This window comes from Salminus brasiliensis, chromosome 12, assembly GCF_030463535.1.
Source record: "Salminus brasiliensis chromosome 12, fSalBra1.hap2, whole genome shotgun sequence".
Lineage (NCBI taxonomy): Eukaryota > Metazoa > Chordata > Actinopteri > Characiformes > Bryconidae > Salminus > Salminus brasiliensis.
The window spans coordinates 25,569,623-25,597,296 of record NC_132889.1 but is presented as its reverse complement, the minus strand read 5'-3'; the positions used below and the strand labels follow the sequence as shown (position 1 = coordinate 25,597,296).

Sequence of the window (27,674 nt, the reverse complement as noted above, 5' to 3'; positions counted from 1 at the left end):
TTTCTTGCTGTGGCTTTGCTCAGAAGGTGAGTTGCTATTGTCCTTACCGCTTTCAGTGCCTGGGCCCCCAGTAGGAATCCTGTTTCCTGAGGTGAGAACCAGTTCAGTTCGGCTCATTTGGCAGCCCCCAGCCCAGCCCAACGGCATTATCCTTGGTGAGTTTGAATCTGTGATGGCTTTATTGTATGATATCATATGATTTATTGTGTTATTGTCTTTCTGAGCATGTGCACTATCTCTTTCAGCTTATCAGATCACCTATAGGCGAAACTCCTCCAACAGCAACTCTGCCACAGTGGACGTGCTCAGCCCCAGTGCTCGTCAATATACAGCCACCGGACTGAAACCAGAGAGCGTTTATGTGTTTCGCCTTACTGCACAGACCAGGAAGGGATGGGGGGAGGCTGCTGAGGCACTGGTGGTCACTACGGAAAAGAGAGGTGCAGAAAACATTTCATATAAAGTAATTTTTTGTTATTCAAAACAATATTGGATTAATAATAATTATTTTTCTATTCAAATCCTAATAATAAAATATATCTCATTATAATTACAAACACACATGTGTATTAATAATATATTGGAAAAATAGAATTTGCACATTTCACAGAATTTCCCAGTTATTTTAAGTCAGAAGTGTCTAATATAAAAGTACAAAATGAATCTGACTTTCATTGAAAGACCTTTTGTCCTTCTCCTGTAAAGTTGCCATTTTGGAGATACAGGATTTTTTGTGCTTAATGCTTGATTAACCCTTTTAACCCTTCCCAATCCCAGCTCGCCCACAACCCCCGAGTCGGCCTGTAGTGCCCCAGGAGGATGTGCAGGCCCGCAGCGTGCTCCTGTCGTGGGAACCAGGCAGCGATGGCCTATCTCCTGTCCGCTACTACACTGTACAATACAAAGAACTGCCCAACAACAATTGGACCGTCCAGTCAGCATCAGTCAACCATGAGGCCAGCTCCTATATTGTGGACAAGTAAGACAGCATTGATGCATTTACATTACTGTTTAAATGTTTGAAATTATTGCTTGAAATATATTTTCAAAAAAAGCAGTTGGGTTTTAAATATTCTATCAAACAGTTCTGATAGGTTAGTCCTGTGTAACTGCACGGGCCAGTTCTGTGAACAAGGATTAAGCTTGTTGAAAAAATGTTTTAAATTGTTGCTGTAATGCAAAAAAGTGCAACTGGAGGACAATTCCTAACCTTCAGTCGAAGTCATTGTAAAAATATTAATTTTAAAGCATTTCTATTTGTCCATTCACCATAAAATATTGACACGATATAAAGCAGGGTTTAGAGATTCCAAGGTTTTTATGTGATAGCGGTAAAATATTTTTGCATGTACATGGATATTCAATTGACATAGAAAAATACTTTAATCTGTTCAGTTTAGTGTAGGATCACTAAAATTAAAATTACTTTAAAATGAAGCCTAACCTGGGTTTGGGAAAATAATAATCTGGGGTCAGGAAATAATTTGAAGGAAGCTAAAAAATAAGGATAATAAGGATGATATTTCAGATATGTTCAGATCTGCAGACATAGATATATCAGTAATGTGTCAGTAATGATGTTATACTGATTATCAGATCATTTGATCAGGTGATGTACTCACCTAGAGGCAGTATGGCTAAATATAAGAGCAAATAGGTATTTACAATACATGATTTATCATTTTAATATTCTGATGTTCCCAAAGTACTTCCAGAAATATTGAATTTTTTCATTGTTGTTGTTTTTTGAGCAATGCCTTAGAAGAACCACTACTAGTTCTTTAAAGAACCATGTTTGTAATAGGATGTGAGTGTGAAGAACCTTATAATTGTCAAAGAACCTTTATATTAGGTGAAAGTTCTTAACACCCTAAAAAGTACTATCCTCACACGTTTCTATTATAATAAAATATGGTTCTTTATAGAACCAAAAATTACATTCAAAAAATAGAATCTTGACCAGTGTTTAATTTAGTGTTTAATTTCGCATCAAAACATCAAAATCCAGGCCAGTGCTGGACTTGTCAGTATTCAGAAACTTGCAAATACCTCTGTTGTCTGTACACAGGCTCAAACCTTTCACCTCCTATCAATTCCGTGTGAAGGCTACTAACGACATAGGGGATAGTGAGTACAGCGAGCAGAGCGAGGCTATCACCACCCTGCAGGACGGTAAGACTGCCTGACCCCTGGCTTCATGTCAGGATTAATGAGGTTGATAATGAGGACTCTGCACTGCAAATCCTTATTTTAATCTACAGCAAGGCTTTATTATGACAGTGCGCTTGATGTAATTGTTGGAGTAATGTCGAGTCTGCTGCCGCCGATGTGTGAGAGCTTTATCTTGGGCTAGCATTTCATGTGAGGCTTTGTACAGTTCAGGAGCTGTTGACTGAGCAGACCGTTTGTTTGTCTTCCTTTCAGCCCCGGACAAAGCCCCGACAATCTTGTCCGTCACGCCACACACCACCACCTCTGTGCTGGTCCGCTGGAAGGTATGCCTCCCATGCTCTGCTGTAGTTAAAGAAACCGCAATGCTAAAATTCTCGAAGGATGTCACAGTCCGCTCTGACATATTGGTACTGAGGCTAATTAATACATATTTTAGGGGGGGCACTTTCACTTTAATTCATTATGTCTTCTCCCTGAATAGTTGTACTGCATTTGGGTCAGGGTACACTGTATGAACATGTGGAATTGGAGCCACTGTGCCTTTTGTTTTTGGACGCACTGTGATCATTTCTTACTAAGCATGCCCATATATGCAGAACACAACTTGGGTCAATAAACATTTGAAATTGGCATTTTATACTCCTGGGCTTGCTCCCCCTACAGTCAGGAAATATAATATGTGCTTTATCCTCCCATTAAAGGACTTGATTTACACACACACACATTTCTGGACAAGCTGAGATACAGAACAGTCTCTGGTAAATATTACAGGTTACACAGCATTATGCATTACTTTCAAGCATTGCCCTGCCCACTTCACCAAAGTTACATAGTGCAGTTGCTCGCGTGCCAAACCCAGAGTAGCTACGATATAGATGCCAGTCCCCCTATTTCAGGTCAGTGGAGCATCATCATGATTTTGAAGCTGTTATTTTAAGGTAAAAATGTTACATATTGTTGCTTTAATGTACATTGAAATTTGTGCTGTGTGACTGGTTTGTCTATGTAAATACAAACACCTGATCAGGACTACAGCGGAAGACTGTTTAATGACTTACATCAGGATTAAACACAAAGCACCTTGAATAAATGACTAATCTGGTCGCTTGCAGCCCCCCTCCGAGGAGCAGATCAATGGCATCCTGCTGGGCTTTCGTGTTCGGTATCGAGAGCTGCACTACGACCGCCTGCGCAGCTTCACTGTCCGCACTGTCAACAACCCCTCAGCCAACTGGGCAGAGCTCACAGGTGAGTCTAAATTTAACCTCCCGCCGCACCCGAGGGGCTGCTGGGCGGCATGCCCGCTCAGGCCTGATTGTTTAATGCCAGAACGCCTCTCGCACTCAAGGACACCAATTCGTAAACAGTTCGAACACAGAGCGGGTAATGAATAAATAAATGGACTCTCTGTTACACACACCTGTTTGCCCAGATGCTTGCACATCTCTGCAGGGTTTTTGTGCAGAGGCCCAGGCTGGGCTCTGGCTTGTCTCATTAATAGGCATGTAATCAAAGCTGCAGCACGGCTGAAAGCTTTTGTGTTTGTTTCCGAGGCTGGACTGCGGCCACTGCAGCGAGCTTCAGCAAACAGGCTGCTCCTCACTAATGCGCTAATCCAATTTCTCTTTCTCTCCTTTTTCTCTTCTCCTCTTGTGCTCTTCTCTCATTCTGTCTTTTTTCTATTCTGTCCTCCCCTGTTTTATTCTCTTCTTTTCTTTCTCCTCGTTTCTTGTCTTGTATTCTCCCGTATTCTGCTCTTCTCTTTCTCTTCCCTTTTGCTTCTTTGTTTCTTTTTTGTCTTCTCTTTTCACCTGTTTCACTAATTTTTTTCTGGTTCTCTTCTCATCTCCCCCTCCTTCTATATTCTGTAACTACCTTTTAATTCTCTCTCATCTTCCCCTCTCTCTTTCTCGACGCTCTATTTCTACTCTATTCTGTCTTCCATTCTATTCTGTAACTCTCTCCTCCTCTCTCTTTTCTTCTCCTCATCTTTTACACTCTTCTCATCTCTTCTCCTCTGGTGTCATTTTTAACACTCTCCTTCCCCTCTTTTTAACTCTTCTGTTCTTTATTATTTTATTCTGTACCACTTTCTTCTTGTCTTTTCTTCTCTTATTTTTTACTTGAATTTCTCGTCTTTACATACATTATACAATCTTTATTTTTCTTTTTTCACTCTTCTCTTCTCTTCAATCTTCTTTTGTCTTTTCCTCTCCTCTCCTCCTCTTCTTTCTTCTCCACTCCTCCTCTCTTCTCTTCTTTTTCCTCTCTTCTCTTCTATTTTCCTCTCTTCTCTTCTCTTTTTCCTCTCCTTCCTCTCTTTCCACCTCTCCTCTCTACTCTTCTCTTTTTCTCCTCCTTTCCTCTCTTCTTATCTCAATCTCCTCCCCTCTCCTCTCCAATCTCCTCATCTCCTTCTCCTCTCTCTTCTTCTTCTCTTCCTCTCTTCTCTTCTCCGTCTCCTTTCCTCTCATCTCCTCACCTCTCCTCTCTTCTATTCTCTTCCCTTCATTTCCCACTCTTCTCTTCTATTATGCTCTCTTCCCTTCTCTTTTTCCCCTCCTCTCATCTCCTCTCCTTTCCTTTCCTTTCCTCTCCTCTCCTCTTCTCCTCTCCTCTCCTCTCATCTCCTCTCCTTTCCTTTCCTCTCCTCTCCTCTCCTCTCCTGTCCTGTCCTATCCTCTCTCTTCTTCTTCTCTCCTCTCCTCTCCTCTCCTCTCCTCTCCTCTCATCTCATCTCATCTCATCTCATCTCATCTCATCTCTTCTTTTCTCTTCTCTCTTTGCTTCTCCTCCTCTTTTTTTACTCTTCTCCTCTATTCTGTCCTGTCCTGTTGTCCTGCTCCTGTTGGTTTGGCTCTCTGCTCTTCATTCTCTGCTGCTGCTCTTCTCAGCTCCCTACAGTGTCAGGAACCTGAGTGAATCCTCACTCACCCAGTACGAGCTGGACAGTAAGTCTGTAGACTCCCTCTCTCTGTTTCCCTGATTAGTCTTCCATACAACCATTTACAGAACGGACAGTGACTCTGTAAAGTAATACATTATAATATAGAAAACTTCAATTCACACAATTCCATCCTACCCCAGATGCAATTAACTGGCTAAGACATGTGATCTCAAATGACTTTTGTGACATTTATGTAGACGTGCGTCTACAGAAGTATTGACCATACTCATATTGAGTGACTTTAAGCTGGTTAGTAGGATGTCTAGCATCATACAATGCTATATAACCATATATACTGTACAATATATATCGATGTATTGTATAATGCTAAATCCTGCAAAATGTTTTTGTGTGTGTGTTTGTGTTGCCGTGGGCAGACCTGAGTAAACACAAGCGCTACGAGATCAGACTCAGCGTGTACAATGCAGTGGGGGAGGGACCTATCAGCTCACCACAGGAAGTGTTTGTTGGAGAAGCAGGTTAGAATTGACTCCTTATCAGCCACAGCAAACAGCCTCATCGTCCATATGGACCTGTTCTTGACCTTGTCCTCTAGCATGTTGCAAGTTTGATCTTGTGTGTGTTCACTAGTGCCCACTGCTCCACCTCAAAATGTCGCTGTCCAGTCTTCCACCGCAACCCAGCTTGACGTCACTTGGGATCCCCCACCCCTGGAGGCTCAGAATGGAGACATTCAGGGATACAAGGTATAAACCAAAATAAGCTTATAACCCTTCCTGTTTATGAACAGCTCAACTGAAAGCAGAGTGTGTGCCAATGTTAAAATGTAAATGTTAAAACTTACCCCAAAGCGTGAATAATTGGAACAGATGGATGGGCTAGTTCTAACAGCCATTAAAGCATCTACAGTTAATTCAGTGTAGCCTAACATCACTGCAGACCAGGGTTTGGTTCCCAGCACTGGCGAGTACACCATGCTTCCAACAAGAGTCCTTGGGCAAGACCCTTAACAGTACATTTACCTACAATTCTAACATGATCACATTATAAGTAGCTCTGGGCAAAAACATCTGGCAAAATGCCATAAATGCATTGTTGTTTGAGCCAAATTAGATTTTCAACCTAAGTATGTTAATACATATATCATTGGTAATATTATATATAATTGGGAGGCTTAGTTGTACAACTAACCCCACTGTGTGGAGGCTGTAATTTAGCCTGGCTGGCTCACGCTGTAATTTAGCCTGGCAAAATCACAATGTAAATTGTTTATATGCTGCATAATGGTGCTATATTGTAGCCACCAAAACAGAGATTACAATAGTATAAAAGTGTATTCTGTGATTTATACATACCACTCAGGGGATTGGATCACACACCAGGCAACACACCATACTACCCCAGTAACTACACCAGACTCCTAACACTTTATTCACCTACATATGCCACATGATTCAAATCACTCTGAATAAGAGCATCAAACAAATGATTTAAATGTAAATGAGTAAATCAGTGTGAATATGGAGAAAGAATTCCCCAAAAACAGAATTCAGTCAGAATTCACAGAAGATTGCTGAGAAAATATGAAGAGATAACCAAAAATATGTTTGATTGGGACATGTGGATTTGCTTTTGCATTCAGCGGCAAGAGCATAAGTGAGGTCAGGATGTTGGATGACACTATCCCACCTCATCCCCAACTCCATAACTCATCCCAAAAGTGTTGAATAGAGCACCATCCATCATTCCAGAGAACACCGTTCCACTGCTCCACAGCTCAATGCTGGGGGGCTTTATACCTCTCTAGCCCACACCTGGCATTTGTGGGTATGGTGCCAACAGGTTCATGTTTATCTGCTGCAGAGTGTCCTGTTCTATTGGCAGTAATTCTCTACAGGGTCTAGACAAGTTGTGTGTATATGTGTATATGCATTGGCAAATCTTTGTCAGCAATGGGTGCAACTTTAAGTAATCGAATGTATTCGTTAAAGAGGGAGTCCACAAATATTTGGACATGTAATGTGTGTATATATATATATGTGTGTGTGTGTGTGCTGCTTTTTATTTAGGGCCTCTGGGAAGTCTGTGAGCGTGTGATTTCTCTAAACCAGACTAAACTGAATGAATGTATACTGTTTACAGCATTGTGCATTCCTAGTGTTCCTCCATTGTAAAGCTGCTCTGTGGCTTTATGCATTGGTAATTAGGCAAAATTAATAAATAATAGGAATGAATAACAATTAATATTTAAACAAGTTCATCTTGTTTCAAAGTGCTCTCTACACTATCAAACGATTCTGGAATAAGATCTTACAAAATGACTTTAATCGTTAAATGAAGTGTGAATCGGGCTTCATCTAAAGGTCAGCACGACCCTATTAACCGTACGGCTTCAGATAAAACCTTCCATCTTAATACATTCATCTGCGCCGTGAATTTTAATGACCTCTTCCGGTCTCTTTCTCTCTGTCTCTCTCTCTCTTTTGCTCTCTTTCTCCTCGCAGATCTATTATTGGGAGTTCCAGCTGCAGAATGAGACTGAAAGACTGAGGACGCTGTTCTTGCCTGAGCTTGGGGTCAAGCTGAAGAATCTGACGGGCTACACCACATACATGATCAGCGTGGCTGCCTTCAATGCCGCCGGGGATGGCCCGCGCTCTCCGCCCACCAGAGGGCGCACTCAGCAAGCAGGTACACCACTGCAGAAGTCGATTCCTAATGGAGGTCAATCAGCCTGCCCCGTTATTTTGAGTCACGTTAGAACCAGAAGCACATTTTGTAATAGAGATGTGTGAGTGTGAAGAACCTTTACATTGACGAACAACTTTTACATCAAGAGAGGTTCCTTTAAGCTCCTAAGGGTTCTTTAGGGAACCAAAATGGTTCTTCAATGGCATCGCTCAAAGAACCTTGTGCATGCGAGTGAACTGTTACGGATTGCACAGTTCACCAGCGGCGAAGCAAAGACTAGCATGCTAGCTAAATGTAGCTGTGATGCAAAATCCTTGTATGCCATATGGACAAAAGTATTGGGACATCTGCTCATTCATTGTTTTTTCTGAAATCTAAAAAGCTGTAGTTGGAATAACTGTCTCTACTGTCCAGGGAAGAGTTTCTACTAGATTTTGATGCATTGCTGTGAGAATGGGTGCAATCAGCAATGGGTGCAACCTAAAGTAGCTAAATACATGTTAGAAGGGGTGTCCACAAACATTTGGACATGTAGTGTATTTCCATTTTTATCATTTTTATCATTTTTCTAGACCAACAGAAATGCTCCAAAATGACTTGGAACATATTATTTACATTGACTTCCTTTGAAAGTTAAGAAGGCTTTGTCGTTCTCTAGTGAAGTTGCAATTTGGAGATACAAGGGTTTTGTGTGACAGGGACAAAATGCAGCATATGTTTTTAAGCTAAGACTTCAAGAGAAATCAGACCTAATATCTAGTATATGCACAAATGGCCCAGTGCAGTGTTCGACTCAAAATGATAAAACACATTACTGTCATAAAACTGCTTAAAAAACAAAACAATAGCCTGGGAGAATGTTCTAAATCTTTGTGCCCACTCCGTTCCCACAGCTCCCTGCCGAAGAGCTTATGAAATTTCAGCACAAGAGGTCACACGTCTTGCTGGAAGCATAACCGCTATGATAATTAGACATGAAGGAGATGGGTTGTGTTTATGCTTGAGTTTTGGGTGGTTTTAATGGGGTCTGACTGTTACAGGGAGTCATTTGGCACTTTTGGATGGGAAGGCCCCAGGGCCGGAAGCCTATGACAGCATGCTATGGGGAAGTTGATGGTATGGGTGGCATGTGGTGTGAGTTTTGGCAGGACCAAACAAAGAACTCTGTGTTCCTGCTGTCCCATGCTCTCCACTGTGGTCTGGGTGGAAAAAGGGCTTTCTCTAGAGTTTCCTTTCCCTTGAAAACTCTTGACAGTGTAGCAGGGAGGCGATGGCGGCAAGAGAAAAGGCAGACAGGAGGCTCAGTGCTGAGATCCTGGGAGATCAGCCAACACAAGCTCCTCTGCTCCTGCTGTAGAAGAAGCTAGCATTACCGCAAGATCAGCCTGATCCCAGATGACCGTGATGCATTTGTAGAACAAATTGAGAAGTCGTTTTAGAACTTTGGGCCTGGATTAGAGAACGTGTTAACTCTCATGCAGTCTTGTGCAGAAACACTAAAAGTAAAGAACTGGGCTTGAACAAAAATTGATCAAATAGAGATTAAAATAATAGGTTGAATGGGGAAAAATGTACAAAAAAGTCGATATGTCAAGACATGCTCGTGTCTGAAGTTCGTGTCCTTACATTTTCACTGCAGCTACTAGATTAACGTATGCTATACAAAAAAGCAAAGTCTAGGACTCCACGCTGTAACCACGCAACCATAGTGCCAATGTGGACTAGGGTTTATGTAAATGTTGGGGGCGGGACACTTTAGGGTTTCGGAATTGGCCTGTTTTAGCACCCTCTTTTGCTTATACAGGATTTGCATTATTTAACTATGTGGTTTATTAGAGGAGAGGTGCACAGCACGAGGACACAGCTGGTAAATAATGTAAAATAGGCTTGGTTATGTGATTTCTGATACTATATGAAACACTGTTAGCTATCAAGTTGGACAGAAACTATATAATTCATGAAATATGTGCCATTTCTCAGTACTTTACTTCAGATTTATAGTTTATATTGATATTTGAACCAGCTGCTATACATTTTCTATATTTCATATTTTTGCACTCCTAAATTAGTGTTTTGGTTTATTGTTTTTGGATATGTGTGAACATAGATCGATCGAGACTATCTATCTATCTATCTATCTATCTATCAATCGACATAACTACCCGCCTAACCACCCACCTACCTACACACCTACCTACCTGCCCAACCAACCAAGTCCCAGCCACCCACAGACCCATCCCCCTACCTATTTACCACCCTACCTATCCACAACCCACCATCCCCCCTACCGAACTACATTTGGAGCACAAGTAAAATGTTACATTTTCTGTCTGCTTTGAAACACTGCTTTTTACAATGACTCAGACTTTCAGCAGTGTTTTCTGATTTAGGATTTGTTCGGTTTATGAGGACAATGTGATCCATCATTATAAGAGCAGAGCTCAGAACTTCTTCAGTTTTCTTCGGCAAGAGTCAATACTGTATTGAAGTTCCCATCCATTTTTTTTTGTGTTTGTGTTCCTCTACAGCTCCCAGCGCTCCCAGCTTCATCCACTTCAGTGAGCTCACCACCACCTCGGTCAATATGTCCTGGGGAGAGCCCAAGCAGCCCAATGGCATCATTGAGGGCTACCGCCTAGTCTACGAGCCTTGCACGCCTGTTGACGGTGAGAAACGTCCAACAAATTAATGAGATAGACTTCATAAAGCTGTTTGATTTACACCCCAACTCGCCTGCCATCGTCGCCCTTCAAACTGGAATTTGCTTTCTAAATTGGTTCAAGCTGTGGGCCTCTCCTATGAAGGCAGAACATGTAATAGTTGGCATACCTCAGCTAAGTTTTGCGCCCTGTCATTGAGTGAGGCATGGTTTAAACACGTCTAAGTGTGGCTTATTCGCTGGATTCTTGGGTAATTGGAAAAAGAGGGTGTCTGTGGTCCCAGCTCACTAATGGCTCCAGAGTGGTCAGAACTAGAGGAGGGGGGTGAAGGCAGCCAGATGTGAAAATCTGATGTTTACGGAGGGCCTCTCTCTACTTCTGTCTCTCCCTGAACCCATGAACACAACGCATAAACACAACAGCCCCATTCTGGTATTTGGTCATACTGAATATTGAGTGTACACTGCAGAAGTTGAAAGGTTGGGGACACCTAGTTTTTCAAAGTGTTTCAATACATGACCCAGTTTTCTTTTTCAGTTTGCAAAGCAGTTAATAAATACAAAGCAGCCTACCTACCCACCTCCCTAACTGCCCAACCCATCAAGCCTGTGATCTAAAGCTGCCTTTTTTACAAGCTCTGTAAATAGAAATACAGTGCTGTTTCATTCTGAGGCAAAATAACAGGGTTGTGGACACCACATCTGATACATTTGCACCCCAACCAATGTTGCCAAAGTCAAGCAAAGTCAAAATACTGAATAAATACATTCTTTGGCATCTTTGGTACTGCCACATCTCCAACGATACATGCAAAGCCAGTAACCCCTTCTTATCGAACTGCCACTGATGCGGCATTGCCCAGCTCTGCTCCAGCTAACAGACGCCTGTGTCGGCCTGCATCGCTTCAAGAGTAGTTAAGGGAAAGTGTACCATCTACTCACCATGGCCAGTTGTGCTCTCTTGGACTCTGGTCACTGATGGCAAAGCGGCAAGGACCGGGATTCGAACTCACAACCTCCAGGCCATAGTGACAGCTCATTAGACTGCTGATCCATCTGAACGCACTGCGTTCACACAGCACTTTACTAAATACTAAATACTTACATGCTGCTTACTTCATTGAAAATAACCGTGAGCATTTCATATTACTCCAATGAAGTCAAGGTATCCCCAACCTTTTGTCAGCCAGTGTGTGTGTGTGAGCTCTCTCTCGCTTTCAGCATGTATCTAGAGTTGTAGTGTCTCCTTTACAGACTCCTCTCCTCACACTCCAGGTGTCAGTAAGGTTGTTACAGTGGATGTGAAAGGCAGCGCTCCTCTGTGGATGAAAATCAAAGATCTGGCGGATGGGGTGACTTACAACTTCCGCATCCGTGCCAAAACCCTGACCTACGGGCCAGAGGTGGAGGCCAACATCACCACTGGGCCAGGAGAAGGTCTGGCTGTCTGAGTTTTTTTTTTTTTTTTCCTTTTTCTGTTTTATGGCTGTTTTCCTGGACCCAGATTAAGCCTAAGCGTAGGTAAAGTAGGGTGTTTAAAGGTGAAACACAGTTGGAATCGCAGTGTAGTCCATGACTAGGTTTAATCCATGTCCAAGAAACCAGCCAGTAGAGATTTTGAATAAAATTATAGCTTAGTCTTGTATTAGCCTGACATCATTCCAAATGTTAAATATAATGCCCCCTTGTTTTGTTATTGTTGGTCATTGTTGTTGTAGGTGCTCCTGGACCTCCAGGTGAGCCATTCATCTCTCGGTATGGTACAGCCCTCACCCTCCACTGGACCAGCGGTGACCCAGGTCGATCCCCCATCACGCGCTACGTCATAGAAGCCAGACCATCAGGTGAGTCCCTAATCCAGATCTAATGTAGATCCTATGTTGTCGGAGAATGATAAATCTGCATGTTTCAATGACCCTCAGATGAAGGATTGTGGGACATCCTTATCAAAGACATCCCCAAAGAGGTGACCTCATACACTCTGAACCTGGACATGCTGCGAGAGGGGGTCACCTACGATTTTCGGGTCATTGCAGTCAATGACTACGGTTATGGCTCCCCCAGTGCTCCTTCGCCTTCCATATCAGGTAAGCAAGGCCGAGGAGCTTTTTCAGTTTCTGAAGTTAAGAGGTTCAGATATAAGGAGTAGCTCATTTTGATGTATTTGTATGTCTTCTGCATTCCCAGCCCAGAAAGTCTCTCCCTTTTACGAGGAGTGGTGGTTCTTGGTGGTGATAGCACTCGTAGGCCTGATCTTCATCCTTCTTCTGATCTTCATCCTCATCATTCGTGGGCAGAGTAAAAAATACACCAAGAAGACTGATTCAGGTATGTCATCAAACCAGACATGCAGCCTATGCTTACCCGTCTGCTCTCATAAGTTACTTCTGGGTCCTAAACTGCTTCTATTATTGCAATTGCACCATTAAAAAAAGAAATTGCCTGTCACACAGATGGAGCTTTGGCCACATTCCCATTACCAGCCTAAAAATGGCACAGGTCTGTTCTTTGTTTGCCTGAATTTGACACAGATCTGATGATAAATCAGATTTTTTCACATCAGATCTGGGCCACATTCATATGTGGCCCTAAATCAGATACATGTCTCATTCCTAAACATGTAACTATAAAGAGAACAGGAATCTTTACAACAGCTCTTGCTGCTACTCGGATTGACTGAATCTCAAACGGCTTCTTACTCCCTATTTAGTGCACTACATAGGTTGTGAAAATAGGGGATTTTGTACCCAAACAGTGCTTTATATGTACAACAAAGAGCTATTTGGGATTTGGCTAATGTGTGTATAGATGCCTACAGGACATATAGTGCGTCATTTGAGTGTAGAATTCATAGTTATGTAACTCACATAGGGAGGAGAGAGCAGTTTGGGATTGAGCCTTATTTTGATATTCGTGATGGATGTGATTCATGTATATGACATTGAACTGGATGTGCACATGCGGGCCATTTCAGGGATCAGGTATGTTCACACTGGATATGGATATGTATCAGTTATGAACAAATATACAAAATATAAACCATCAAGTCAGAAAGATCGGATTTGAATAAATAATCAAATTGAACAACAAGGCCTGTAATGTCAATTTAGTCTTTGAATGATGGCAGGCAGTTTTAAGGAGACAGAAAGACCATAGCAACAGTATAGCAACCACCTAGCAAGAACATAGCAACCATTTAGCAACACCATAGCAACCAGCTAGCAGCGCCATAGAAACCACTTGGAATACTATAGCACCGTTCCAAAACACAGTGACCGCATAGCAACAGCCAAGCAACTGCCTGCAAGTGTAAAACACTTAAGCTGCACAACCTTTCTTCAGGAAATGCACTTTTCTTATTAAATATTTTATTATTAAGTATGGGGGCAGGGGGGGCTAGAAGGTTACTGATTAAATTCCCATGGACTGGCAGGGATTGGAGGTGGGGGTGGAGGAACAGTGAAGGAATTTTCTCCTCCCTCAACATTCATTGCTAAGGTGCCCTTAAGCAAGGCTAAAGATCCTACCCCTGGCTTCTCCCCAGGCACTAAGGTGGTTGCCCACCAGTCTGGGTGTGTGATCTCACTGCCCCATTTCTCTGGTGTATGAGTGCATGTGTTTACACGTTCAGATGGGTTACATGCAGAGGCTGAAATCCATAGTACTGCTGTGCAGTGGCTGTAAAGTGTGTTACTAATTGTAATCATGCAGTGAAGATGCTTTTCCTTTCTTCAAAGGAGCACATGTAAAAAATTCTATAATTGAAATCTTCAATAAAGTGATATTGATTGAATCTGTAATATCAGCTAAATTTCTATGTTTTTTTAAGAATTAATCACTGTTGAATTACACAATGATTTTGTTATTGCCATTGATAAATGTGACCTCAGTGGGATGACTTAACAGAAGTTATTTCTGTGTTATTAAATTCGCATTTTGTGAGAATTGGTATTTCTTGCTCTAGGGCTCCCCCTACAGTCAGGCTAGTAAGCCACCCTTCAAGAAGGAGACATTCTACAGAGCATTTCTGGACAAGCTAAGAGATACAGAACTGGCACTGAGTAGAGTAATATTACAGGAATTTACACATATATATATTGTGTAAAATGCAGGGTTATGCAGTTCTCGCATATTCTCGCTATTACATGTCAGTGGAGCATCACAAAGATTCTGCCGTTGTTATTTACAGGAACAAATGCTACATAGAGTTGCTTTAAACGTGCTAAATGAACTCCCTACTGTTCTCATGTGTAGAGTAGGGAGATTCCTCATCATTAACAGGACACATACTGACGACCTCTAAGCTTAACAAAACGGACCACAAGCGTTTAACCGAGCGTGGAGTGATTTAAGCACACACAGGCTTCCTGAGAGAAATCACTTTGGGACTCCACACATGCGTTCCAGCTCTGAGAGGGAGAGTGATGGTGGAGAGGTCAGGAGTGTATGTGTTTGAGGGTGGGTGGGGGGGGTTTCACATGCCTGCCTCGCAGCTTGGTCAGCGTTTCGGAGTACGGTGCCAGGGCCGAGGTCAGTAAACAGGGCCGTGGATGGGTGTAGGAGCACAAGAGAAGTTCTTGTGTGAGACACAAAGGACCACTCTCAGGGCCTGGACTAATACCCCCCCCCCCCCCCTTCACCCCACTCTGGACCTCCCACCCCCGGCCGTTCATCTACCCCTAACTCCCTGTTTATCTTAGCCTGGTCCAGTCTGCCCCAGCAGCCTGATGGGAGTGAGATCACCCTGACAGGCAGAAATGTGTAGAGGGGTCACTAGCCTCAGCCACACAGGGGTAATATCTCTCTGTGGTTGTGTTCGGCTGGGCAAGCTTCAGGGCACAGATCTCTAAACCACAAGTAATGGGGTTTCTAATGTGAATGTAGTCTAAGCTTCAGGCTGAATGACCTGGTGTCAAACTCAGTTTGGTACTATTGTTATGTCCACAACACATCCCTAACACCAAAGTCAAGTAGCTGTGATTATGCACTTTTTAACAGAAGGTGCTCTCAGAAACATGCCATGTCCATGTCTCAAACATAAAGAAAGAGCAACTGATCAGCACTGGAGCTCCTTTCTGCAGCTGCAACTTTCCAAAGGTCTTTACAAACACCAGTGCAGCCCCTATCAGCCTCTTTTCAGTGTGTATGCTGTTTGTGTAACATGGATTAAACATTCTGACCAGATAGAAAAGGTTCAGCGTACAAAATTAAAGGGAAATTGCATTTGTCATCAAGTGTTGTCATGTTATATTCAGTAAGAAGAACATGCAGTAAATACACAGTGGATGTAGGTCATGCATATTCTCTTTTCCTGCATGCAGGTGGCCATTCGAACTGCACGTCTCTGCCCCTCTCCCATGGAGAGATGATGCGGCTGGACGAGGGCCGCTTCCCAGCACTGGAACTCAATAACAGACGCCTCTCTGTCAAAAACTCCTTCTGCCGGAAGAATGGCATCTACACTCGGTGTGTATACTTTCCTGGGATGTTTCAATTTTGGGCAGGTTTTCCATACTAATGTATCTGGTCAAATATACGGTATGTGTAGATACAGGATGAGATATACGGTATCATCAATGTCAGTGCCAAAATAGCAAACTTTATAGCAGATGGAAAGAAAATCTAACATTTCAATAGAAGTTGTAGCTAGCCAATTACCCAATTACCCAACCCGCCCATAAGCACTCTCCCCCAATCACATGCAATGCTACCGACACTGGGAGGCCCTCTTTTCGAACTGCCGCCACGCAACATCACCAGTCGACCAACGCACTCTGAGGAAAGCACTGGGCTAGCAGATGCCCACGCCGGCCACCATCACACTAAAGTGATGTGTGGAGAGGGAGAGGCATATATCCCGCTGCGGAGAGTGCAAGGCCATTGAGCTCTCTCAGAGTTCGGCTACTGACTGCAGGCAGCATGACCCAGGATTCATACCAGCGATCCTCAGGTAATAGTGGCAACGTCTCTGAGCAGAATATTGTGGAATATTTCGATTGGTCCATTCATATCAAATTTGGACACAATGTAAAGAAAGAAGCTGTCAGATTCACATTATGTAAAAAAATAAAATAAAAAGAAGATGGAAATACAAGATTTTTGTATCAGTGAAAAACTACCATAACTGGATCGCCATGTACCACGTGGAACGAACTTCCCCTGAGTGTCTGAACAGCAGAGCTGAAGACCCACCTCTTCCGAGAGTACTTGGGCGAATAGTAGAGTACTATGCTCTCCATATTGACTTGTGTTCAGTAGTATCTAAGCTTAGAGGTATCTTTGAATTTTTAGCCTTTTCAAACTAGTTGTGGTTATTCTTGGGTAAATAGCAAAGCACTTAAGTCGCTCTGGATAAAAGCGTCTGCTAAATGCCCTAAATGTAATGTGCCCAGAGATTAATGGTGGTCTCTTTTTAATAATGGAAATGGCAAGAAGTGGCTACGGAATTGTGCGGCTTTAGTAAAGATGGGCTACAGTGATTGTTTGAGTAACTGTATACCGACAGGTTGAGTGTACCTGATAAAAGGACCAATACATGTAGTCACAAGGTACAAAAATGGCTTGTCATTGTAAAAAATGTCCTGTCAGCTGTGGTAACAAGCAGTTTCACTGGCTTTATTCAGCTCAGGTAAATAGCTTAAATGAAGCAATGCAAGAGTAACTAAGTAGGTCAGATGGAGAAAAGCTCTATTTTTCCATTCAGCTCAAACCTCAAAAACACCACAAATCTGCCCTGTTTGACTCTTTAAACTGTAGTTGTGGGCTAATAAACTGGCAACAAAGTGTAAAGAGATGACAGCATGGCCAAAAGAACGCAGTACTGAGCAAATCTGGGTATTTTTCATCTTAGGAAAGTACATCTGTGTGTAGTGCAATGTGCTTTCTTTCAGTATTGGATTCATCAGCAGGACACGTGGTGTCTTCCCACCACAAAATTTAGAAGATTGCAATTGGAATTGATTTCCTGACTGTACCCAAGTGGACTGCATAAGAAAAGCCATCCTGAGCACTGTGTCCTCTTTGCCCAGATCTCAGGCCCACAGCTGATTTAAATTCAGCTCCCTGGCATCCATTAAATGTATTGAGTAGAGAACTGGCCAAGATTCTAATGCCAGTTGCCCCTTTCTGCTCTCCAAGTGCAATCTGTCAACCGAAAAGAACACGAACAGACTGTGCAGAGCCCCCCCCCCCCTTTTGATTCTTATTGACATTCAGAGTGCACACTGTAGAAAGTTGCTATTTATGTAATGGCACCAAAACAAAGCCGCTCTTTTTTTCCACGCATGAGGATCTCGTTTGTTTCCGCCAGACAAAGAGTGGCTCTTGGTGAGTCTGGAGCGTATTCACTGTGGTGCTTCTGGACAAGGTCGCTTCCTCTGCTGCTCTACCGCACATGGACTGAGACAGCGTGCACCCTCAGCACAAGGGCACTTTGCTTTTTGAGTTTGCGCAGCGTTTGTGCAAACACAGATAGCGCAGGCTCTGTGTACAGGCCCTATCTGTGCTGAGGTCAGCGGTCTGCAGCCACGTCGCCTGTGAGCGAGTCAGAGGGCTGCATGGCGCGAATGGGTGCAGGGCTGGGCTCGTGGTCAGCTTCCTGTGTGCAGTAACCGGAGAGGACACTTTAGGCCTATTAGAGTGGAATGCGCTGGTGGGGGTGTGGGGGTGTGTATGTGCCGCACTGGTCCGCTACCCAGCTGAGAAGGCCTGCATGGGATCAAAGGAACCAGAGCAGCTCCCCGGCTTCTTTGAAGAGCTGCACTTGGGTGTAGGGCTGCTACGGAGCTGCCCCCTCCAGGGAGAGAGGGAGGGAGGGAGAGGGAGAAAGCGAGAGAGGTTTTTGAAGGCGCCAGGTCTCAGACTCAAGCAGAGATTGGACAGATCACTGCTTATTAGAAATGATAGAGTTCTAGTGTACCTTTGGAGAGTGGGTTGGTTTGGGGTTCAGTTTTAGAGTGGACGCAAAAGGGAATATCAATTTCGGCACTTTCTGAAACCAAATCATGCCACCAGTCATCCTTTATCACGTCTTGTAAAAAGGTTTGGGCACCATTGGTTAATTTTCTCATTTTTTTTATTGAGAAGTAGTAAACACAGCCTCAGAACTCAGTTACAAACTGTCAGCCGAATTTACAAATTATATAAATTATTAGACTCTTCAGACCTAACCCTGATCAAACATGGACTCTTTTAAGTAACTGTCTAAAGATTTGAGACAAACATAATAAATGCACACAAAGCAGAGAAAGGCTAGCCAGAAGAACCAAGCATTTTCAGCTCCCAGTGTTTCCAACAGCGCAGAGTGAAATGGCAGGTCGGGGTAACAGTGGAGGTCAAGATAAACACGAAAACACTGTTCAAGACAGTTGTTTGTTTGATGGCAAGAAAGGCAAATCCAAACCCCATATGACTGTCAAGAATCAGCATGAAAGTAAAGAGGTTGGTGCACACTTCTACTGTGCAGCATTGCTTGCATGAACATCCATCTTCATGGAAGGCTTATAAAAAGGGAAACCTTACCTGCAGCTTCATCACAAAACTGAATGATTAAAGTAAGCTACAGAAAATCTAGTTTTGGAAACAAGTCCTGTGGACTGATAGTCTAAATAGGATTAGCAACGGTACACCTGGAGAAAAAATATAATCTGCCTTATTAAGGCTGCCATGATGCATATGAAAAATTGTGCATATTGTTGTGGTGTTTACATTACATTTATAGCATTTGCCCAACACACCCACTTCATCTCATAAAGGCTTGTAAATTAGCCGATCAGTTGGATCAGGTGTGTGAAAGTAGGGAAGACACCACAACATGCAGTGTAGGATTATGGGTTAGAACCACTATTATAGCTGGATGGATGAAGCAGACGAAGGATTATTGGTGCTAAGGGAACTGGATGCTGGATGGATGGTGATGGGTGTTGGGCTGCTTGACATGGCTCCTCCTCAACAGTGCTATAAGGCTCAGCCTCTTCAGAATTTTAAGCAGATGCTTATTCATAACACCCCCTTCCCCCTGCCCCTACGAGGGGCCCTCTTTTTTATCTGTGCTAACCCTTCCACAGCCAGAGCTTTCTTTTAGCATCCTGCTCATCTAACTCACATTTGTGTCCAGCTTTATTCCTGGAGCCGTAGTCTATCACAGTTTAATCACGTCCCTGCTTTTGAATGAGGTGAGTTTGAGCTGGTTAAACAGAGAAGCCTGCTCAAACCAGTGAAAATATTGCAACCATGCTCCAATATTTTCAGTCATAAACCTAAGGGCTAACTGTGGTTTGGTAGTTCTTGGCATACTGTAGATTGTAACCCTTAAATGAGAGGCTTGTTCATAAAGCCCCCATTGTTATGGAGATAAGAGCATGTATACTAACCTAAACAACCTGAACAATACAGTGTTTTGTGTTATTAAATGCAGGAATCAATTGCAAATAGCATGTTTTTCTGATTTGTCCAGTACGTTTAAAGATGTCTGAAGCATTAGCTTGGCTGTCAGGTTTATTTGTCTTTCCTCATTAAAAGTAGACAGGATACTGGTTTTGTATGACTAGAAATTGCTGACTGGAGACATTGCCAAGACACCCACTGGGTGGTCAGTCTATAGCCGGGTAACCCTACTCTCATGTTCCCTACTTTTAGCTACTTTCTTCTCTCTGATGCTACTCATTAGCTAAATTTGCTCACTCACGGCTGGTTTCTGTTTGCCATGTTTAGAAAAACTCCTTCCAGTTGTTGAGGCCTCCATCCTTATCTCATTACCCCTCTCTGTTTGTGCCTATGGTCCAAGGTCTTTGTTCTGCACTAGTTACTTCGCTTTGATTTATATGCTAAGCTAACCGAAGCAGGGTAGCTTTGCAGTCCTCCTCCCCCTGCTCAGTTCAAAAGCTAGCCTCTCTAGTCACCTTGGCTCTGAGCACAACAGAGCTCATTAGGACAAAGCGAGTTAGCCGGAGCTCGGAAGGCCCTCTACTTTGATTTGGGCCAGCTGAGTCTAAGAGCTGCAGTTTGAGCGCTGTTTTTCCTGGGCAGGCAAATGTTTTGCCGTCCTTTGGCTCGGAGCAAAGCTCTCTGAAACATCTGTTGCTCTCTGGTGTGAGGGAGCCCCGGCCGGCATGAGGGTCCTCATTCAGTTATAATCAACTGAGAAAACTCTTCTATGAGCAGTGTTTGCTTGCCCGAAGGTCTAATTTGTGTAGCGTGATGCTTTCGAGAGCACCAGCCATGGCCCTTTTCACGTACCAACCAGGCGGCTTGCTATCTGCTCAAAGATCAGAGCAGCTCAGGAGATTAGGGGCCAATTATGAATGGCTTTTCCATGAAAGCAATGCTTTTCCACATGTTCCTCTGAGCTAGTCTGTTTTTTTCTGTACTCTGTCTGTCCGTCTGGCTTACAGTCCGCTTCTGGAGAATCCCCTGAAAGCGATTAGCAAACGCTTTCATCTGCAGACCCTCAGGGTGTAATGGTATTACACTCCTTACTGACCACGGCACATGGAATGGAATGGGGAAATATGCTAATTTTGTAACGGGAGTCACATTTCGTTGTGGTTGTGAAAAGCTATCTCCCAAGCAACCTGTCGGGTTTCTTGTCTGCTCTCAGATCAGATGTGATATAATCTTCTTCTCGACCTCTAAAGCCCACAAGCAAGACTGTGGAGTGAATCGGTGCTCATGCTGGAAATAAACAATAAAATGGGCAAAGTGGTTTCCTTCTGCCTGTATTAGGACTCAGCAGCGATCATTAAAGGGCCCATATTATTCATTAATTATTATTCATTAAACTTGATCACAAGGTTGGGGGTTTGCTAAGCCACCTGGATTTGCTAAGCAACCACAGTGGATCCCTTGAGCAAGGTCCTTAACCCTTTTTGCTCCAGGGACGCCATAACCTTTGACCTCTTCTTCTGATATGCAAAGAGAAGAATTTTGTAGTACTGTATAAGTATAATGACCATAAAGACAAGATCCTTATGACTGTTCTTCTAAATACGGTTTATGTAGCAAAAATTGTCATTACATTTTTCATGTACTCTTCCCAACCTTTTTTATTCCTTTGAAATCCTCTTTGAAAGTGCCTGCTCTGTTTGGCTGTTCTGTAGTGTGCCTCATTCAAAAAGGTAGTGTGGTGATTATCCAGCATCCTTTCCTCACCAATGCTCTTGTTGTGAATGCAATCAAATCCTCACAGCAATGCTCCAACATCTAGTAGGAAGCCTTTCCTGGGCAGTAGGGCCAGTTACTCCAAAAGCAAAACAAATTCTTATTTTATAACCTTGATTTTGGAAAAAACGATGAAATGAATGAGCAGGTGTCCCAAAACCTTTGCCCATAGCATGTATGTAAATTCATTGGTTTGTGTGACATCAAAAAACAATTCATTCAAAGCAGGCTATTTACTCTAATGCTTTTAAATGGCTGCAGACACTAATCCCTCTCAATCCTGCTCTTTCCTCTTTCCCTGCTGCAGGTCTCCACCACGGCCCAGTCCAGGCAGTCTGCACTACTCTGATGAGGACGTCAGTGCTAAATGCAATGACCTGATCCCAGCCGAAAGCAGCAGCCTGACTGAGAAACCCTCAGAGGTGTCCGACTCACAGGTACAGTCCGTTTCCTCGCAGTAAACTGCAATGCTATGCAAAAATTCAACACTTTAGGCCAGGCTTAAACCAGGTCTGGAAAACCAGCCTGCAGACTTTATTTTTTCACTTTGACCATTTGCCCACACAGGCGGAGACAGGGTTCTCTATCCGATTCATGCTTTATGTTTGTCTGTATCGAGTTTGTGTTTCCTTTTCTGAAACTCACATCCTCAGAGCAGCTCTTGGCCCACTTTGTTGAAGAATGCTTTTCACTAAAGCTATTGACGTTCCTCTGTATAGGCCTGCTTGTTTTTCTGTCCTCTAACATCACAGATAAAGAGGCATTCCTTTTACTCCATTATGCATTGCAGCTTTCCCCATGGGAAAGGACACCCCTCCCCCAGTGGCAGAACGTTGTACAAGCACAACGGCTTCAGGCTCAGGCCTGGAAAAAGAAAGGGCTGGCATTCTATTCGATAAAGATGAGCGAGCCTGACCTTTGCCTGACAAATGAAGCTCCGTATCGATCCGAGCAGACGTCGCTTGCCGCTTTAGTCATCTGCGCATTGCGACCTCCCTCGTGGGAGACAGATGGGAAGAATGGCCAAAGCTGATTCTCATGTCCAAAGATTGTGCTCACTTATTTCAGTGGGAGTTAGATTTAATCCAACAGGAAGTGTGCTGTTGGTCTAAGATGGGATCTTGTGGGCTCAAATACAAGCTGCGTGACTCAGCAGTCCCAAAACTGGGGTCTGACACTATAGAGTGCATTAATAATTGAGTAATCCAGGAATGATGTTGACAAATAATTTTTTATCTAATTAAATATAATAAAAATCTATGAAAAAAATGAAGGCAGCAAAGGTGAGGAATAATAAAAGAACACATTGTGGGTCTATAGAGAACTATGCTTGTAATAGAGATCAAATTAGTAACCTGTACTTGAGACCTTTGTATTATTCTTCATACTCACACATCTCGACTATGGCACCAAAACTGGTTCTTTTATGGCACTGCTCAAAAACCCTTGAAGTCCCCTTATTTGTAGGAGTGTATGTGGAAGAAATGCAAATGATGAGGTTCAAAACTGGCATTATCATCATGCAAATTTCCCATTATTTGCTTTAATCAAGTAATTGTCACAGCCGTATTTGAAATAAGGCCGACAAAAACTTGATTGAGCTGATTGTAGAATATTGGGACGTGATTGTGATTGGCAGCTGGGGGACACTTTATCTCTTCCCTCTCAACACTTTCCCACAGTGGGATTTCTCCTGTTTGCCAGGCACCAACACTGTAAAAACAACGTTCCTCTACGGTCATATAAACACTTAGTCTTTGAGGCAACGTCACCCTCTTTCTTCTTCCACACTGCATTCATTTACATTATTTGCCTGCACTTGTGCAAATAAGTGGGGCTCAGCAGGACCCTTGCTAAGCCGCTGCATGCCCTTCCAGGAGTGATGATGTGCATAATTTACTTAGTTGCGAGGCTGTAATCACTCTCTCACTAATCTCAGCCTCAAAAGCTCTGCCTACAGAGGAGCAGCACATGATATTCACTATATGTTTAATGGGGCTGTCTGGAGAGGTTGCGAATGAGCCTAAGTCAGTCAGTATGCCCAATTCAAAGCTTTGGCTTGAGGGGTATAAAGCACCCCAGCATTGGGCTGTGGAATGATGGAGCCTCATTGAATACCTTTGGCATGAATTGGTGTGGTTTGCGTGATCCAAAGCTAATCACCCAACATCACAGCAAAGTTTCAGCATCTGCTATAAATCCTTTACAGAAGAGTAGTGACCACACCAATCAGCCATAACATTAGCACCAATGACAGGGGAAGGGAACATTGATTATCTATATAGGATATTTTAGGCAGCAAGTAAACAGTAGGTTTTAAAGGTGATTAGTTGATGGCACTTTGACAAGAGACAAATTGTGATGGCAAGACAACTGGGTTTGAACACCTCCAAAACATCAGGCAGGTCTTGTGGGGGTATTCTGGTTTGCAGTGGTCAGTACCTACCAAACATGGTCCAAGAAAAGACAACCAGTAAAAAGGCAGACAGGGTCATTGACACCCAAGTCTCATTGATTCTTTGATTGACCTCACAGCTTACAAGACTTAAAAGGATATGCCGCTAATGTCTTAGCGTCAGGTACCACAGGACACTTTCAGACGTCTTGTGGAGTCCATGCCAAGGATGGTCAGATCTGTTATGGCAGCACAAGGGGTTTTGATGTTTTGGCTGGTCAGTGTAATATGTATACTATTTGGAACTGGTCATTCTACATGACATTTACAATGCCTTTATCTGCCAAAGTAGGCAGCTATTGGTTATGTTGAGTGACCAAACAAGCAGATTCTCTGATTCTCCAGATTAGAAGACTACACATACAAAGGTTTATCAAATAGATTTCATTTCTTTAAGACCGAATCGTCATCAAAAGTCAAAATCACTCTTTCTGCATGTTATCTGTCTAGTCTTCCATTACCTAATATTATAACATAACTTTTTACCCATTTAGGAGGCTCTTGTGTTTTCATATAAGGTCTTGGCTCCGAAGAGCTTTGGGTGAGAGCAGCCGGTTCCATATATGTGGTGTAATGAAGAGGTGCTAGTGCATCTTATTAGCATTTTTTAGAGTCAATAGTGAAATGTATAGCTGATCAGATCTCACTGATATCCACTGATCAAGTTCATCAGTGTGTGAATGGGTATAGAGTTCTAGTGTACTTTTGTATGGTGTGTTCGCTTTAGCCGTTGGATCTAGTGTTTTTTGTAGTCTAGAAAATGCATGTCTGTTATAGATTGTAGAGCATATTTCTCATAGTTTTTTTAAGCGTTTTAGTGGTCCTGGAGTGTTTTTTCCTGTACTCAGGAAGGGACTGTGATGTGGCTGAAGTATTGTATCTTTAAAACTGCAGCTCCCATTACAGATTTTGCTCACAATGTTTAAACATCTGTGTGCTCACAGGAAAAGAGAATTACTAAAGATAATATTAATACATTTTTGCTTAATGCTTAATTAATAATATTCAATGAAGACTTTATCTTAATATCCCAAGATTTCATTGGGTTTATTAACTAACCAAAGTTAACACACCAGTTTAACTGCTAAAATTTACCAAGCAAACGTGGACAAAAGTGGACACTTTGTCTTCTCTCTGTCCAATCACAGGGCAGCGACAGCGAATATGAGATGGATCCGAACCGACAGAAAACCCACTCCTTCGTCAACCACTACATCAGTGACCCCACCTATTATAACTCATGGCGGCGGCAGCAGAAAGGCGTCTCCCGGCCCCCTGCGTACGGTTATGGGCAGCCAGACGGCGTGGCGGAGCAGGAGTCCCGCCCCCACCCTCCACCTCTGCCCCCGCTGCCCCCTCTACTGCCCCACACCGCACCATCCCCGCAGCCCCAGGGCCAGGGCACGCTCTTCAGGCCCAAAGGCAGCCGGACTCCCACCCCTTCGCTGCTGTCCTCCGAGACCCACAGCCAGCACGCCCTGTATCGGCCCCCAAGCAGCCTGGGCACCTCCACCCAGACGCCTGCCACGGGCTTCTCCTCTTTCGTTTGATACAAGACTCTCGTTTCAGTGACCCACAATCACAGCGCACTTGGCTAGGACTCCCCTCTCCACCACGTTGCTGCTGTTGTGGTTTGTTCTCTTTTTTTTCCCTTTTTTTTGATGGATTTTTTTAAAAGAATATTATTTATAGAGGTGTTACTCAGTGTTGAACATACTTGGCTGCTTTTTGGATTTTATTTCACCCCCTTACGTGAGTGTATGAGCGATTGCCTGTGCGTGAGTGTTAAAGCATTGGGAAAACAGACAATCAGTCTGCGCGAATGTGTTGCTACTTGAGATCAGCATAGTCACTTAGCCATTCACTTCTGAACAACGATTCACCAGAGATATTTCTGAACTGCAAAAAAAAAAAAAAAAAAAAAAAAAAAACATTAAGATGTGTCAGAAGATATTTTTAAAACTGACTGAAAGAGACCAGACATGACAGATACTTACACAGGAGAGGAGAACTTCAATCTAGGCTTTGCATGTAATGCAGCATATTTCCCGAAGTGATGCTCGTCGTCAGTGTACAGAAATCACTGGGAGTTTTGTGTGACGTTCATTTGAATTTCATTCATCCGGTCATGTCGGAATGTGACAGCACTTTGCTCGAAGCGTAACGCTGCAGCTAAATGTTTTGGTTGGGCAAGAGGATATGACCTTAGATTGAACATGTTTCAGTTTTAAGTGATGGTTTAAAGCCCTTTATTCTTAGCTACGATGCTATTTTAAGTAATAAATCAGCCTTGAGCTTTTGCTAAGCTAGAAGTTGTGGATACTACACAAAAAAAGTTGTCGCTAGTCGGTTTTGTGGTGTCGCTGTGTTTTGTCATGCAAAAGGTACGGATGTGTTCATAGTCACGGATTCAAAAAGGTGCTCTCCCCAGAGAAGGCTATTCGGGTCAGCCTAAAGACCATTGGCAGGCAGTCCCTCATCATGTGAACTGTCTCTAGCGCTCTGTGAACCTGGTTCGATTCGACTCTCTGGAACAAACAACTGAGAAGCAGTAGTGTATTATTATTTCTGTGAAATGAAATGAGGAAATGACACCAGGGGACGATGTGAATGAGCACCTGACGTTTGCTGTCGCGTGGGAGATCACAAACATGCAGTAATTACTCCTCATCAAGAAAAACTGGACATCAGGACTGCATAGAGAGAATCCACTGCCCTTATCTCAGCTGATTTGTACAGAAAACACCATTACCAACGACAAGAACAATTCACCTGTTCGCATGTGCTTGGGATCACATTCAGCAAACAGATGACACCACTACCCCCTCATCTTCCCCAGCATCTCACCAAGCAAATGACTGAAAGACTGCAAAACAATGTCTGTTGCTTCTTTTTTGCGTTGTGTGTATTTCTCTGAATATATTGTAGAATGTGTTTTTACAGTTCACAGTGTGACACCGTGTACACATATGCCTACATGTACGACAGCAGATATGCTTAATTTATTTCTGATCATTTGATCATCCGCTTTTATATTCCAACTTGAAAAGTGAAGCGAAGTGGCAACTCCACGCGGAAATTCCTTCGAAAGAACTGACGAACTGGGATTAGCGATAAATCACGATCCACACTATCTCCTGTCTTGTTCTCTGTGAGGTGACCATCACTGTACAAATCCTTTAAGGAATTCTAATGGGCCAGCTCTTGGTTCTTTTCCAAAATAAATTATTTTATTTTTCAATGCCTCTGCATGTCTCTTTTATTTACATATACATATACATTATATATATATATATATAAAATTTTTGGTAGTACAATCTACAGTTGTGTAATGAATAAAGACGTGGTGAATCACCTGTATTGATTTTTGAAATGCTAGAACTGATTGAATGCTAGTCAACTTCATGAAATATGCTCAACTGCTTGTTGTATGCATTAGTTTAAATTATATGAAAAGTGTTTTTATGCTTTAAAAAATGTTGGACTTGTATTATTAATGTTCTGTGCACTCCCACTACCCATACCCACTAGCTAGGACTTCCCACAAAGCCACCGGCACTACGAGAGTGACACTGGCATGTGCTCCCTCTGAAATGTGAAGCACTGCTATGTCTTTTAGAACTCATTGGACA

General features: G+C 43.0%; 1 protein-coding gene and 1 long non-coding RNA gene across 3 annotated transcripts in view; one reads left to right on the top strand and one right to left on the bottom strand.

Moving 5' to 3' along the window:
• Positions 1-27,283, top strand: part of sdk2a (sidekick cell adhesion molecule 2a) — a 169,440-nt gene extending 142,157 nt beyond the window's left edge. The window contains exons 28-45 of one of the 2 annotated variants that reach the window (XM_072693262.1): positions 57-155; positions 246-440; positions 778-979; positions 2,069-2,172; positions 2,425-2,495; positions 3,285-3,420; positions 5,067-5,123; positions 5,497-5,598; positions 5,711-5,826; positions 7,585-7,771; positions 10,300-10,437; positions 11,706-11,867; positions 12,149-12,274; positions 12,353-12,517; positions 12,618-12,758; positions 15,752-15,896; positions 21,895-22,024; positions 25,191-27,283. In XM_072693262.1, the coding sequence (XP_072549363.1) occupies positions 57-155; positions 246-440; positions 778-979; positions 2,069-2,172; positions 2,425-2,495; positions 3,285-3,420; positions 5,067-5,123; positions 5,497-5,598; positions 5,711-5,826; positions 7,585-7,771; positions 10,300-10,437; positions 11,706-11,867; positions 12,149-12,274; positions 12,353-12,517; positions 12,618-12,758; positions 15,752-15,896; positions 21,895-22,024; positions 25,191-25,592 (2,678 nt within the window). In that variant the 3' untranslated portion in view covers positions 25,593-27,283. Of the gene's footprint in view, positions 1-56; positions 156-245; positions 441-777; positions 980-2,068; positions 2,173-2,424; positions 2,496-3,284; positions 3,421-5,066; positions 5,124-5,496; positions 5,599-5,710; positions 5,827-7,584; positions 7,772-10,299; positions 10,438-11,684; positions 11,868-12,148; positions 12,275-12,352; positions 12,518-12,617; positions 12,759-15,751; positions 15,897-21,894; positions 22,025-25,190 lie in introns of both variants that reach the window. The other variant, XM_072693261.1, reaches the window with a different exon arrangement.
• Positions 84-22,544, bottom strand: LOC140573737 (uncharacterized). The gene is made up of 3 exons (XR_011980677.1): positions 22,504-22,544; positions 5,572-5,790; positions 84-425 (listed from the first exon to the last, which is right to left on the bottom strand). It is a non-coding gene; the product is annotated as an uncharacterized lncRNA (long non-coding RNA).
• Positions 27,284-27,674: the final 391 nt, after the last annotated feature.